This window comes from Phyllostomus discolor, chromosome 3 (assembly GCF_004126475.2).
Source record: "Phyllostomus discolor isolate MPI-MPIP mPhyDis1 chromosome 3, mPhyDis1.pri.v3, whole genome shotgun sequence".
NCBI classification, from domain to species: domain Eukaryota; kingdom Metazoa; phylum Chordata; class Mammalia; order Chiroptera; family Phyllostomidae; genus Phyllostomus; species Phyllostomus discolor.
In genome coordinates, this window is record NC_040905.2 from 111,372,295 (window position 1) to 111,388,080 (window position 15,786).

Sequence of the window (15,786 nt, forward strand, 5' to 3'; positions counted from 1 at the left end):
AATTTCTGTTGTTTTAAGCCACCCAATTTGTGGAGTTTTGTTTCAGCAGCCCCAGGAAATTAATACACCCCTCTTAACAGTGTTATATAAGCCAAAAAATAATGCCCCCCTTTTTTGTGCCTGTTGTTCAAGCTGCATTCCTGCCATATATAACCCAAAAAGCCTAATAGCTGAGGGGACAAGCTAAGACCCCACCAGCTCTTCTTCCTTCCCTAGGGTATATATCAAGAGTCAAGGCAAAGCCAACCCCAATCAAAAGCACAGTTTACTGGGTGCTCAGTCTGAGCTAGACATGGCTCTAGACGAGCGCTTTATGTGGATCCCCATTAATTCACTCTGGGAGGTAAATGCTAATGTTATCCCCACTTTACAGATGAGGAAACGGGAGCAGACAGATTACATCACAGCTCAACACTAGCTCACTTGTCTGCTCCCTAAAGTGGGGAGGGGACGCTAGGAGAAAGGGCCAGCAACCCATGACCAAGCAGGAAGTTCTTATTTAACAGAGTTGAAGGTCAAGTTCATGGTAGGAACCCAAATGCATTATGAACCTTTGTGTGATGGGGCTTAGAGCCTAAAGGCAAACTCCACATGCAATCAAAAATCAACCCTTGCAACTCACTAAATCTCTTTTATTTATTTTTCTTTTAATATTTTTAAAATTTATTTTTAGAGAGAGAGAGGAAGGGAGGGAGGAAGAAAGAGAGAGAACCACTGATATGAGAGAAAACAATGATCAGTTGTTTCATTCATGCCCTGACCAGGGACTGAACACGCAACCCAGACATGTACCCTGACTGGGAATCAAACCGGCGACCTTTTGGTTTGTGGGATGACACTCCAACTAATTGAGCCACACTGGTCAGGCCCATCAAATCTCTTTTTAAAAGAACAGTGTGCATGGTTATGTGAACAGCAGTAGTTGTTGATCGGGGGTGACTGTGCCCCACAGGGGACATTTGGTGATACCTGGAGCCATTTTTGGTTGCCACGACTGGGGAAGGAGAGCTCGTGGAGCTCACCAGTGGGTGGAGGCCAGGGGTGCTGCTCCAAACCCTACAGTGAACAGGACGGCCCCCACCAGAAAGAACTGCCTGGCCTTGCCCTGGCCGGGTGGCTCAGTTTGTTGAGCCTTGTCCTCTACACCGAAAGGTTATGGGTTTGATACCTGGTTGGGGCACATGTAAGAGGCAGCCAATAGATGTTTCTCTCTCACATCTATGTCTCTCTCTCTCTCTCTCTCTCTCTCTCTCTCTCTCTCTCTCTCCATCCCCCACCCCCAAAATCAATAAGCATGTCCTCAGGTAAGGATAAAAAAAAGATTGTTTGCCCTCAAATGTCAACAGTGCCAAGTCAATAATAATGCACAGCACGTGTTGTACATAAATGAGACAGTATGTAATGAAAAGAAGGCAAAATCTAAGTATCCAGCATTGCTAATTACACAAACTTATTTCCCTGACCCATCCTCCCAGTGCCTGAGGCTGGGCAGCTATAACTGAGTCTGTGTCTGCTCCAGCAAGCCCCAGCCCGGCACCTACCTTGCCTTTGTGCGTCTCCTGCAGCCAGTGCCGAAGCTGAATCAGGCAGCTCTCCTGCATGGGCGTGAGGTGGCCCAGGCACCTTTCAATGTAGTCTACATCCAGCTTGTCCCCTGCAAGAGAAGAAGGGGAGCTTCAGGACAAGAGGAAGATGCTGTGTCTCTTCACCACCATGTCTACCCTTTCTGGAACCCATACCTTACTGGTCACCTTGGATCTGAAATGTAATTCCAAGCCACAGGGTAGCCCTTTTACCAGATGACAGCTCCATGGGCTCCAGGTCCTCTAGTCTTTCCAATCCATGTCCTGGGTGGTTCTGAAAACTCATGCTGGGGCAAGCCTGGATCTCATGGTGGCAAGTGACATGTCCCCTTAGACCTTCAGAAATGGAAATAATCCCCACCTTCTAGAGCTGTTCCACCCTCTGAATATTTTTTCCATCCCCCTTTTGGCAAGCATCAGCTTGTTCTTTTTATCTATGGGTCTGTTTCTAGTTTATTTCATTTACTCATCTGTTTTGTTTTGTTTTTAATTCCACATAAAGTGAAATCATATTTGTTTTTCTCTGACTTATTTCACTTAGAGTAATACCCTCTAGGTCCATCTATTTTGTCATAAGCGTCAATATTTCATCCCTTTTTATTGCTGAATAATATCCCATTGTATATATGTACCACATCTTCTTTATTTGGCTACCTATAAACACTTAGGTTGCTTCCATATCTACATATTACTATTACCAGTAATGCTGCAATGAACATGGTGTATCTATCCTTTGAAATTAGTGTGTTCTCCCTTCAGATAAATACCCAGAAGTGGAATTGCTAGATCATATAGCTGCTCTATTTTTAATTTGTTGAGGAACCTCCATACTGTTTTCCACAGTAACTGGACCAGTCTGCATTCCCAGCAATGGTGCATGAGGATTCCTTTTTCTCCACATCCTTGCCAGCACTTGTTTATTAATTTATTGATGATAGTCATTTGGCAGATATGAGGTGATATCTCATCGTGGTTTCTATAAAGATTTTAAAGATTTTATATAATTTATTTTTAGAGAGAGGGAGAAAAACATCGACTGATTGCCTCTTGCACACCACCACCTGGGGACCTGGCCCACAACCCAGGCATGTGCCCTGACTAGGAATTGAACCAGCGACCCCTTGGTTCGAAGGCTGGCACCCAATCCACTGAGCCACACCAGGCAGGGCCCATTTATGAGTATTTTCTACCATTCATTAGGTTATCTTCTGTTTTATTGATGGTTTCCTTTGATGTGCAAAAACATTTTAGTTTGATATAAGTCCCATGTGTTTGTTTTTTCTTTTGTTTCCCTTGCATGGGGAGATATGAGTGTATAGCCAAAAACATATTGTTAAGAATGATGTCAGAGTTTATGCCTATGTTTTGTTCTAGGAGTTTTATGGTTTCAAGCCTTACATTTAAGTTGTTAATCCATTTTTAGTTTATTTTGTGTATGGTGCAGAAAAGTGGTCCAATTTCATTTTTTGTTGGTATTTGTACAGTTTTCCCAACACCACTTATTGAAGAGACTGTGTTTACCCCATTGTAAAGCTTTCCTTCCTTTGTTGTAGATTAAGTGACCATATAAGCAAGGATTTCCTTCTGGGCTCTCTGTGCTATTCCATTGATCTATACATTTATGAATGTGTCATACTATTTGGGTTATTGTAACTTTACAGTATAGTTTGATATAGGAGCCATGATACCTCCCACTTTGTTCTTTCTCAAGGTTATTGTGGCTATTTTGTGGCCTTTGGGGATTCTATATAAAGTTTAGGATGAATTGCTCTAATTCTGTGAAGAATGTCACCAATATCTTAACAGGAAATGCATTGACTCTATAGACTAGTCTGAATAGTGAGGACACTTTAACAATATTAATTCTTCCAATCCATGAGAAAGGTATAACCTTCCATTTATTTGTATTTTCAATTTACTTCTCCAATGTCTTATAGTTTTCTTACAGAGTACAGGTCTTTCACCTCTTTGGTTAAATTTATTTGTTTTCTTAATTTCTCCTCCTCATCATTTGCTATGGCTCTAAAGATTTTTAACAATATGACATGCATCATGCATCGTCTCAGTGAGTTCTCCGAATGGTCCTATGAGGTGTTCCCACTTTCCAGAATACAAAAACTAAAGCTAAGAGAAGTTAAGTGAACTCAGATGAGTAAATGCATGCAGTGTGCTTGGCATAACAGGTGGTTGATAAATACCAGTTTCTTTTCCCTTCTGACTACCCCAGGCCTTTTGTGGGGTGTGAGGCTTTTGGTAGGCAGAGCCCTGACCCCAAAATACTTCCCATAGCTGCACAGATCATTTCCACTGTCCAATCCCATCTCACACAACTGGGCTGTTCAGAGTCTGCATGTGCTGACATTTACAGGCTGTGCTCCAACCTGAGGTCCTGATGCCCTCCCTTAACTTTTGGGTGGCAAATGCTGGCATGGTGAGGCATGTTAGTTTCTCAGTAATGGATGGAGACACTCTATAAAGAGCAGCCCCGTGGGCATGGCTCATTTTTGTGTGTGCAGATAGCACAATAAGAAAACAATGGTTCCTTCCAAAACAAAGCCTGTGGCTGGGGGTCATGCCATCTGCTCTAGGAGGTATCTGGGTAACCAGAGGCAGAAGGGATGCTGGGAGCAAGTAACTCCAGACCCGGAAACACCCACAGAAAAATCAGAAGCAGAGATGCTGGAGGGCAAGGGAGGCCATGTGGGGAGGGGGTGAGCAAGGAAGGGCTGAGGTAGAAAACACAAGGGAGAGGAGATACCAGCATTCTTCCAGCCTCCAGGCAGCTGTGAAGGCCTCTTTCTCCTGAACACAAAGGCTTAGTGATTCAGAGCAGGGTGGAAGGGGCGTGACGTGCCTCCCACCAGCCATCCTGAGTACCAGCCCTGCTTTGGACAGCACAGACAGAGAAGGAAGGAAAGGCCTGTGTAAAACGGGAAGGGCACAGGACATGACCCACAGAATGTATGCACGAAAAGGGGTAGAAGTGTGGTGTTATTTAAAAATATATATTTTTTAAGATTTTATTTATTTTTTTTAGAGAGGAGAAGGGAGAAAGAGGGAGTGAAACATCGATATGTGGGAGAAAATTGGTTGCCTCTTGCACGCCCCAACCGGGGACCTGGCCTGCAACTCAGGCATGTGTGTGCCCTGACTAGGAATTGAACCAGTGACCTTTCAGTTCATAGGCCAGCGCTCAACCCACTGAGCCACACCAGCCAGGGCTGTAAGAAAAATTTTAGTATTTTAAAAATGTATGTACAACAGTGGGCAGCTAAGTTGGTGCAGAATAAATCATTGTTAAACAAATGAATTTTGTTATTCCTAAACACATTCCCAGATGTGGTTTCAGTTCCATGGTCTGTCTCTACAGCAGGCAGGCCCCTCCCTTCAGCATCCCCCTGTGAGAAACTGACGTGTCGAGAGCACAAGGGCCCGTGGTTAAAGCTGGATGCATGGGGTGTGTGTGGTTTCGTGTCCTGGGTTTTTCCCTTCGACATCATATTGTAAATATTTTCCATGTCAGTAAAAGTCTGAAATATGACAAAGGGCTAATTGCCTTAATATGTAAAGAGCTCTCATAAAGTAGTAAGAAATTAATGGGCAAATAGGAAAATGAACAAGAAGAGGGATTCCCAAATAAGCTAATTGGAGTCACTAAGCATGAGAAAATATACTTGACCTCCCTCATAGGAAAGAAGTAATCACTAATCTACTAATGTTCGCTTTTTGTCTTTCAGAAACTTAAAATGTTTAATAACAGTCTCGTGAGGGGCCAAGGTGAAGTCAGGAATAGACAAAGCTACACACTTTTGGTGGAACATTGCCTAGTACAACTTCTTTATAGGCCTAATTAGTAAATCTTCCAAAATTTCAGTTGCACATAACCTTGACTCATCAATTCAACTTTTTAAACTATATGCTATGTATATACTCACGCAAATATTTTTAAAAACACAGCTATACCACATTATTTGTATTTTTTAAAAATGAAAACATGCTCTGGTCAGGTAGCTCAGTTGGTTAGAGCATCATTTTGATACGCCAAGGTCGTAGGTTCAACCTGGTCAGGGCACATGCAACAATCAACCAATGAGTGCATAAATGAGCAGAACAACAAACTGATGTCGCTCTCTCTCTCTCCGCCCCCCTTCCTCTCTACCTTTAAATTCAATAAATAAAACTGGTTTAAAAAATGTTTCTAAAAAACATGGAAACAACTTAAATATCCATCAGTAGCGGACTAGCTAAATAAACTAAATAATTAATAGTAATTGCTTCTCAGACTTTTGGCTAAGATCAAGTGAAATAATCAATAAATTTTTATTAATAAATAAGCTGTGGTGTAGCCACCCCATGAAATACTTCAAAGAGCAAAGATACACGCACTGATACAGAAAACTATTCAAGAAACATTAGTAAGTGAAAAAAACAAAGTAGCAAATAGAATATATCATGTGCTCTCATTTGTTCAACCTAGGTTATACATGCATGCATGCGTGCATGTGTGTGTACACATATATGTACATGTATGTACATTTTATGTATGTGTGATGCCTAGATAGTTAAGGAAAGCAAAGGAGTCTTACTTCCTACTTGACATCTGAGCAATCTGAATTTTTTTTCACCATGATCATGCGCCACTCGTATAATTTAAAATAGTAATAAAACCAGAGAAAAGGGGAGCCCTCAGCCACCAGATCAGGTCAATTCCTGACCTAAAAATGAACCAGTTCTGGCTCTGGGGCTGGAAGGGAGAGAGAGGGCACAGCAGCCGTGAGAGGGAGGAGGCTGAATCATCCCAGGACCCGACCCACCCCCAGGGGATCCACGGCAGTTCTCCCCACACAGAGGGAGCAAACCCCACGCAGGCTTCCTCCTCGGACTTCAGCCTTCAGCCGCAGTTACCTACCGTCAGAACCCACCATCTCTGAATCGGCGCCCTGGGTGCTTCTGGGCCCATCCGCCTCCAGGGAGCTGGGATCTCCCAGCCCAGGCTGGGAGCGGGCGTCCTCCTCTCGGACTGGGGCAGGCGTCCACCGGGGAATGTGAGAGGTGCCCTGAGAGATGAGCTCGTTCAGGTAATGCTCAATCACCTCCTTCCCCTGGAAGCCAGAGAGAACTAAGACACATCAGCACCACGCAGGACAGTGGGGCGACAGCACCAGCCTGGGAGTCATCCCACCTGCTCGGGTCCCAGCCCTGACACGTGGCTGTCGAGCAGTTGAAATGTGGCTGGACCAAATGGAAATGTGCTGTGAATGTTAAATACACACTGAATCTGCAAGACTTGGGACCAAACAAAGAATGTAAGTTTTATATTGATAATTCATTGGACAAAACATATTATTAAAATGAATTTCATCTACTCAGCAATGGGTCTGATATCTTTAAACCAAGCAGGGGCGATTTTAACCAGGAAAAAGAACCACACAATGTTGCTTCTGTGTCCAGAGAGTTCACACAACAACCTGGGAACAACCAAGACAGTGATTATGATGGCCCCATTATAGGCTTGCTGTCCATCCATCATGTCCTGTAAATGGCCATTGTTAGAATACCCATCCTACGGATGAGGAAGTTTAAAGATCTTGCCTGATGTCACATGGGTTGTCAGGTGGCAGAGGAGGCTTTGAACCAGGACTGGCAACCCCAGAGGTCTGTGCACTATTCTCCCCATGACTGATGGAACCCCTCTCTTACCCTCTTGACGTTGGCTGTGTACTGCTTCATTGCAATCTTTTCCAAGGCACTTTCAAAGCCAAAGAAGGACCGAATGTCAAGTGAGGCAGATTGCTCAAAGCAAGTCCACTCTTCATTCTCGGGGTGGACCTGAAAGCAAGGCAAGAGTGATGACACAGTCTCAAGGTGGAAGGCACCATGCCCTCCCCCTGGGATCTCTTGGTGACCTGGGCCCTGCTAGAGCATGCAGTAGATGGCACAGTCACAGCCGGTGACCTCCAAGGGGTCCAGCAGTGCCAAGAGCCCCGACCCAGAGCACAACACAAGGTCTAAAGTGTTAGAGAGCAAAGAACCTTCTCAGGAGGGGCAGGAAGAAAGTGGATCTGATATCTGTGTTCCTGTCACTTAAAAATTATATGTATATAGGTCTGCGTGAGCCGGATGGCTCCTGCAGTATGGAGGATGACTCAGCACCAGGATCCTGGCATCTGCTCTCTTGGTTCTCTCCCGAAAGCCATTGTCCCCAGTCTCCTCTCAAGCATCTCTGGTCCACTCTGCCCATCCCACTTTGCCAGAGCCCAGGCTGCAGCTATCATCCTGATGTGGTGCAGCTTGCGGAAGCTTGGTCCATTGATAAGCTGTCTTTTATCCTTTATAGCTTTTGGACCATTTCTGTATCCTTAGAGTGCTCCAGGAGCACACAGTTCCAGTGAATGCATAATCCATGGAAGTATAGTGACATTCAAACAAATAAAAGTTGCTGTACTCAGTGAGTTCTTTGAGCATCCTGATAACCAGTGTTTTGAACTCTGCATCTGACAGGTAGAGATGCTTTGGCTCTCTGTCTTAGTAGCATGGCCTGTTGTAGAAGAGCAGACCTGTAAATTGTGTGGGTTGGAGCCTGAGGTGATCAAGAAAAATCAACGGGGAACTAACACTGGAGGGGATGAAACTGAATATCAAATCAATGATTTGGAACATAAAAAAGAAAAAAGCATTCAATCAGAACAGCAAGAAGAAACAAGAATTCAAAAAACAAGGACAGAATAAGAAGCTTCTGTGATATCTCCAAATGTACCAACATCCAAATCATAGGGATGCCAGAAGGAAAAGAGAAAGAGCAAGAAATTGAAAACTTATTTGAAAAAAAATAATGAAAGAAAACTTCCTTAATTTGGTGAAGGAAATAGATATACAAGTCCAGGAAGCACAGAGAGTCCCAAACAAGTTGGACACAAAGAGGACCACACCAAGACACATCATAATTAAAATGCCAAAAGTTGAAGATAAAGAAAAAATCTTAAAAGCAGCAAGAGAAAAGCAGAGATTTACCTACAAAGGAATTCCCATAAGACTGCCAGCTGATTTCTCAAAAAAAAAAAAAAACTTTGCAGGCTAGAAGAGACTTGCAAGAAGTATTCACAGTGATGAAAAGCAAGGACCTACAATCTAGGTTACTCAAACCAGCAAAGCTATCATTTAAAATGGAAGGGCAGATAAAGTGGTTCCCAGACAAGGTAAAGTTAAAAGAATTCAACATCACCAAATCCTTATTATGTGAAATTTTAAAGGGACTTATCTAAGAAAAATATCAAAACTATGAACAGTAAAATGACAACAAACTCACAACTATCAATAACTGAACCTAAAACAAAAACAACAACAAACCAAGCAAACAACCAGAACAGGAACAGAATGACAGAAAAGGAGTTCACTTGAAGGGCTATCAGCCAGGTAGAGAATGGGGGAAAAGTACAGGGATTAAGAAGCATAAATTGGTAGGTAGAAAATAGACAGAAGGAGGTTAAGGATAGTATAGGAAATGTGAAGCCAAAGAACTTGTATGCACGACCCATGGACATGAACTAGGAGAGAGATTGCTGGAGGGAATGAGGGTACTGGGTGGAGGTGGTCACGGGGGAAAATTTGGGACACCTGTAACAGTGTAATCGATAAAATATATTTTAAAAAATAGAAGGGAGGGGTAGGGGGAAAGGCAGAAAACTATACTTGAACAACAATAAGAAAACAGAAAAATAAAGATCTCACAAATTTAAAAAGTATATGTATATAATAATATATAAAAATAGGTAATATATGTAATATAATATATCATATATAAAAATAAATTATACACAAATATACATTTTATCTTTTTAAAGATTTTACTTATTTATTTTTAGAGAGAGGGAAAGGGAGGCAGAAAGAGGGGGAGAGAAACATCGATGCACAAGAGAAACATTGATCAACTGCCTCCTTCACACCCCCAACCGGGGGCCTGGCCCGAAACCCAGGCATGTGCCCTGACCAGGAATCGAGCTGGTGACCTTTCAGTTTGTGAGATGATGCCTAGCCCACTGAGCCACACCAGTCAGAGCCAAATACACATTTAGATATATATCTTTAAAATGCATGTTATGTGTTTATATATAATATATAAAAAATAAATATTTACATATGTAAGCAAAAACAAACTTCATTGACAGAGCTACCACGCAGACCCAGGCTTAGTGCTTCTCAAACTCCCACAGGCAGAAGTGCTACCGGGGGGCCTATTAAAGATGCAGAGGCCCAGGTGGAATAGATCCAGAGTGGGGCCCAGGAATCTGCATGTCACAAGCAGCCTCAGTGATGCTGATTCAGTTGTTTGTGGAACTTGTTCTGAGAACCACTACACTAAATGGGATTTAAAAAACTCCCACCTGCACCTTCCCAGACGTAAACATCTGAACATCTTAGGCCCAGTTTCCAGGAGGCCCCAAGAAAAGCTAGAAGTGTGCAAAGAAAAAAGCATTCTCCATACGCCTGTTGTGTATGGGGCACCACAGGACAGATGCAGGAGCCAAGATCTCCCTGGGGGTGGGGGAGGCTAGGTGAAGACACAGCAGCAACACCTGTAATGTGCCATAGTTGTCACACAAATGCAATTTGGGATCTAGCACAGCTACCTCGTCTCATTTGCCCCTCTACCAGCTGATGAGGCAGGTTCTGCTGAGGTCCCCTTTCACAGGGACGGACAGGTGGCTCAGGAAAGGGAAAACAACGTGCCCAACATTATTCAGCAGGAATGTGGCAGAGCCCTGGCCAATGTGGCTCAGATGGTTGAAGCATCATCCAGTAGACAGAAAGGTCCAAGGGTTTGATTCCCAGCCAGGGCACATGCCCAGGTTCCAGGTTCAATCCCTGGTCAGGGTGCATAGAAGAAGGCAACCAAGCAATGTTTCTCTCTTACATCGATGTTTTTTACATCAATATTTCTCTCTCCCTTGCCATCTCTCTAAAAGCAATGAAAAAATGCCCTCAGGTGAGGATAAAAAGAAAAAGAAGAAAGAAAGTGGCAGAGCTGGGTTCCAAATGCCTGCAGAGGCCTCACTCCATCCCTGAGGCCAGCAGGACCCCTGCAGTCCTCATTCTGACCTTCCTGACCCACCAAAGGGTCTCCCCACCTTCTGTTCCCTCCCCTAGAACTCATTTCCCAGCCCTCTCCTCCCTCGGCCCCAGCTTCCATGGCACCTCCTCAGGGAACACTGTCACTGAGGACAGGGCCCCTCCTCTTACTCTCCGTAATTCTAGCTGCTCCATCCCATCTCAGTGTGTCTGTCAAAGTTCTGTCTACACTGATTTGGTTTTTCTCTGGACAAAGTTGGAAGTCTACTGATTTGGGTGTTTTTTGTTGCTGTTTTTCTGGACAAAGTTACATGTCTATGCTGATTTGCCATCCCCTCTCCCAGCCTGTGTCTCCCGCTAGAATGGATGTGCTGGGGAATAATAATAATTATCCTTGATTATATTAAAAAGTAACACATAGCCCTGGCTGGTGTAGCCCAGTGGATTGAGCACGGGCCTGCAAACCCAAAGGTCACCATTTCAATTCCTAGTTCAGGGCACATGCCTGGGTTGCTGGCTGGGTCCCCAGTAGAGGCCGCATGAGAGGCAGCCACACATTGATATTTTTCTCCCTCTCTTTCTCACCTCCTCCTCTCTCTTTTAAAAATTAAAAAAAAAATTAAAAGTAACACATATACAGGGCTTAGTACATGCCAGGCACTGGTCCAAGGGGTGTGGATATTTTACCTCCTCTAGTCCTCACCACAATCTATGGGGTAGGCACCATCATTAACCCCGTCTTACAGGCAGATAAATGAATGGGGCACAGTTTCTTGAAAGCAGGAGAGAGAAGAATGGAGGAAGAAGGCAAGTCGTCAGATCTAAACATAAAATGTGGGATCTGTGGCATTTGAATTTAAGATAAACAATGCAAAATAGTTTAGTATGTCTCAAGCTATATTGTAGACTGCTTAAACTTGTTTTAAAAAAATCAGCTGTGTCTCTGAACTGTAAATGTGAGGAGCTCCTGCATTTTACCCCACAAGGCTCTGGGAGGGAGGGCGTCGGCCCGGACGCAGTACTCAGGACCAGGCGGAGGGGCGGGGGCCGGCGCTCACCGTGTAGCTGCAGTTCTCATGGACCACCACGCGGCTAGCGAAAGTCTCATTGTGCGCTTCGATGTGGAGGGTCCTCTCTTTCCAGTTCAAGACGTTTTTCTGCACGAAAACCACGTGCTCCACACCAGCGATCTGCAAGGAAAGGGGCAGCGAGGGTGTGCAGGGGATGAGGGACTGGGTGCAGGAACCACGAGGGCTAGCCCGGTAACCCCCAGGCCCCGAGACCCCCACCGCACGCCTGCCTGCCCACCCACCTGGGCCGGGATCTCCGACTCCATCTCCCCAGCCCCCTATTCCCGGACCCCCGTTCGGCCCTAGTACCCCAACACCCCGCCCAGTTCCAGCCCAGCCTCCCTGCCCTGGTCCCTCCGGACTAGCTGGCCCTCCGACCCTGACCCCACCGCCTAAACCCCTTCCAGCGCCCACGTCCACACACTCACCCCACCGCCTGGCCCCGCCCCTGGCCCCCAGGTACCCCTCCCGTGGTGCTGACCCCCGACCCCCGTCTGGTCTCCTCCTTTGCTCCCCGCTCCCATACCTTCCGCAGCAGCCGCGGGGCTTCCACGCGTAGCCGGCAGCTACGCTCCACCACGTGCACCGCGCCATCCTCGCTACGGGACTCGCACAGGATCTCGCTGCCCAGGAAGACAGGGATCTGTGGGCAGGTGGGGAAGCGCTTCTCGTAGGCCTGGGAGTAGAGAGGAGTGAGTGCGAGGGGGTGGCCGAGGTCCACCGGCACAGCTCTGCTCCTGCCCCGGGGGAATGTCCTCTCATTTCTCGTTTGACAGCGTGGTATGGAGAGTGCGCAGAGCACTCCTGGCGCCTGGGGAGCGCAGTGACCTCTGCTGCCTTACCAACAAGACCATCGTTTGCCTGCGCAGTGACTGGGCAGATCACCTTTTGGCTTTACATCTGGGCTTTCGCCCTCAGACGAGAGTGGACTTGACAGGGATATTTTAAAAGAAAGCATCTTTCAGGGAGAAGAATTTTTTTAACAAAACTCAACACCTCTTCATGACAAAAACTCAACAAGCAAGGAGAGAAGGACACTTTCTCAACCTGATAATAAAGGGCGTCTACAGAAAACCACAGCATACAGCACACTCAGTGGTGACAGACTGACCACTTATTCCTACCAGACAAGGAACAAGGCAAGGCTGTCTGCCCTGGCCCTTTCTAGTCAACGTCCTAGAGGTTCTAGCCAAAGCAGGAAGGCAACTAAGAAAGAAAAGGCATCCAGACTGGAAGGCGAGTCTGTGCCCACTTCCAGAAGTACCAGGGTCAGAGCCGCTGGGGGGCGTGCGAGCATACAAGCAGGCGGCATTCAAGCAGGGTCTGCTCCAAGCGCCGGTCACAGCCCACATGCCCCGGAATCAGGATCAAAGCAAGCTCCAAATATAGCGCCGGCATCTGAGGACACGCACTCCCGCCCCCAACCCTGCCAGCCGAGAGGCGGCACCCACCCAGCTCAGAGTGACAGAGGCAGGGGAGGGGAAAGGAAGACATGAAACCGTGCCTGGTGCCCTTGGGGTTATCCCAGCCCCACAAGGCCAGTCCAGCGCGTCCTCCGCCAGGGTCAGGAGGATAAGCACTGCCTCCTTGCCGGATGTCAAAACTGGTTGCCTTGTACAAACACACCAGCGTTAGAATAAGGCACATTGGTCCCGGAGGGAAAGTGCACCATGGGGCTCCCAGACAGGGGTCTGGGCTCTAAGGACTGACAAGGGAGGCCCCTGAACCCTCTTTTGAAGGAAGGCGTTTCCACACTAAGGAGGGAGCCTCACAGCAAAGTGGATGAGAGATGAGAGCTGGAGGAGCTCCACCCCTCCTAGCAGAGGAACAAGTCCCTTCCTTCTCTCAGTCCGTTTTATCATCCGGAAGAATGGGTGTATACCAAGCCTGTCTCCCAGAAGACCAAACCAAGTTGAATATCTCATGTAGAGTGTGGCACGTCGCAGGCACCCAGCATTTTCCCTCCCCAGGCAACAGGACTCAAATGGTGGCACAGTATAGGTTTTCAAGAAACAGAACACAGCTCCTTCCCAGCCCTTTCGGACCACTCTGCTGGCATCAAATGCAGGGGGAGCGTGAGGAGCCAGTTGGGCCCCACCTCTGCGATGGGCAGGTGGATGCTGACGTGTTTTGAAAGTATAAGGGGGGAAAGGGGTGCAAATTTCAGAATTGGACAGACTTAGTTCAAGCCTCTGCTACGGTCTCACTAGGTGACCTTGGACAAGTCACTTGCCCTCTCTGAGACTCCGTTTCCTTATCTGTAACGTAAATTCACCAGAATGTCACCAGACTGTGTCTTGGAGTAGTTGGTACTCATCAAGCCTTGACTCTGCTCTTCCAGCTGTGTGTGTTCTTCCATTTAACCCTCTGCATGACATTCATTTGACAATGAGGAAATTGGGGCCCAGATAGGCTACGTAATTTACCCAAGATCACACAGTGCAAAATGGTGAACCTGGATTTGAATCCCAAGCTGGATCAGCCCCCATTCCCTCAGGAACCCCTTGCTCAGCAGCAGGTCTTGTTCTGCCCAGCAGCTCGGAAATAGCCAGGCTTTGTCTGCTGGGGCCATGTGGTCACAATTTCTCCTTTCTCTGCCCTCAGTCCTTCTACTCTTGCCAGGCAGTGGCCACACTACTCCTGAGCTTCTCCACCCCATTGACTGGTTTTCAGTCTCTCCCCTGATCCCCAGATGAAAGGAACTGGATACCCAGAACAGATCCCACACTCTGCACTGTGGCCTCCCAGGCCCTGGGAGATCTGTCCCACCAGCCCACCGCCCACCCCAGCCTCCTTCACTCTGCTCTAGCCACGCCAGCCTCACTGTTTCTAGAACACACTGTTATGAGTTGACTTGTGCCCCCCACCTCCAATAAAACTTAAGTGTGAAGTCCTAAACTTCTGAACGTGACCGTATTTGGAAGCAGGTTTGTTGAAGGTGTAACTAATTAAAATGAGGTCATACTAGAGTAGGGTGGGCCCTACTCCAGTATTACAGATGTCCTTATAAAAGGGAAAATGTGGACACAGAGACACACATGGGAACACCACATGAAGACGAGGGCATTGACTGGGGTGACTCCTCTGCAAGCCAGGAAACCCCAGGGATCATGAGCAACACCAGAAGTGAGGAGAAAGGCCTGGAACAGTTTGTCCTTCTGAAGGAACCAACTCTGCCGACAACTCGATCTCAGACTTCTAGCCTCCAGATTGTGAGATTAAAAATGCCTGCTGTTTAAGCCCCCCAGTGTGTGGTGCTTTGCTCTGTCAGCCACAGGAAACAGGAAATCCACCCACCAGGCTTGTTCCTGCCCAGGGCCTTTGCACTAGCTGTTTCTCCTGCTTGGAAAACTCATCAATTCACTTGACAGTGAGGTGGGAGGAGGTAGGAGTCACTGAGGCTCCCAGAAGGTAGAGGACAAGGATGGGGGCTGAGGAGACTCTACACTTCAGGGACTTGTCTGTCTCTGCTGGTCCCTCTTCCTGAGGCACCCTCCCCCACTTTCCCTGCAAGGCTGCCTCCTCCCCCGTGCTCTGTCCTTTAACCCATTCATTTACTTGATGAATGCACTTAAAAGTGCACTAGGGCACTTTTAACCATATATACTTACTTGCTTGCATGTGGTGCACCAAAGGCCTGGGTTGAATGCTTTTCAGCAGCACTAACCTCATACCTGCATCCATCTCAGTTCTTGGCGCACACTAGGGGCTCATAAAGAAATGCCAATGAGCAGAGAAAGAAATAAAATAAAGTTGCTGAAGTCCCAGATAGCCGCAAGAAGGTGTTGGAAGGAATGACAGGCTATGGCTCAGCACACACAGCCAGCTGAGGGCACTGAGCTTCATTGGCCAACTTCCTGTCATAACAAACCTTGTTAGAAGAGCCCCATCTGGAGCCCCTAGATAACAGGGGGAAGTCATGGGGACTGATCAGCAATAGAGGGATGCTTGGACACAACTCACCCTGCCTGCACAAGGGAAGGCGCTGCCTTCTTCAGGCGAGCAGTGGCTGCTCCAACGACAGAGCCACCCCAGGTTTTGGGGGCCCCAGAGCTCAGTTTCCATCT

General features: G+C 46.8%; 1 protein-coding gene across 3 annotated transcripts in view; it reads right to left on the minus strand.

Moving 5' to 3' along the window:
* The window catches only part of SEC14L5 (SEC14 like lipid binding 5), a 45,527-nt gene that overhangs the window by 18,300 nt on the left and 11,441 nt on the right, over positions 1-15,786 (minus strand). For all 3 annotated transcript variants that reach the window (XM_028515174.2, XM_036020957.1, XM_028515185.2), the window contains exons 3-7: positions 12,246-12,395; positions 11,708-11,839; positions 7,284-7,412; positions 6,493-6,685; positions 1,542-1,654 (exon numbers count right to left, since the gene is read on the minus strand). In XM_028515174.2, the coding sequence (XP_028370975.1) occupies positions 1,542-1,654; positions 6,493-6,685; positions 7,284-7,412; positions 11,708-11,839; positions 12,246-12,395 (717 nt within the window). The remainder of the gene's footprint in view (positions 1-1,541; positions 1,655-6,492; positions 6,686-7,283; positions 7,413-11,707; positions 11,840-12,245; positions 12,396-15,786) is intronic.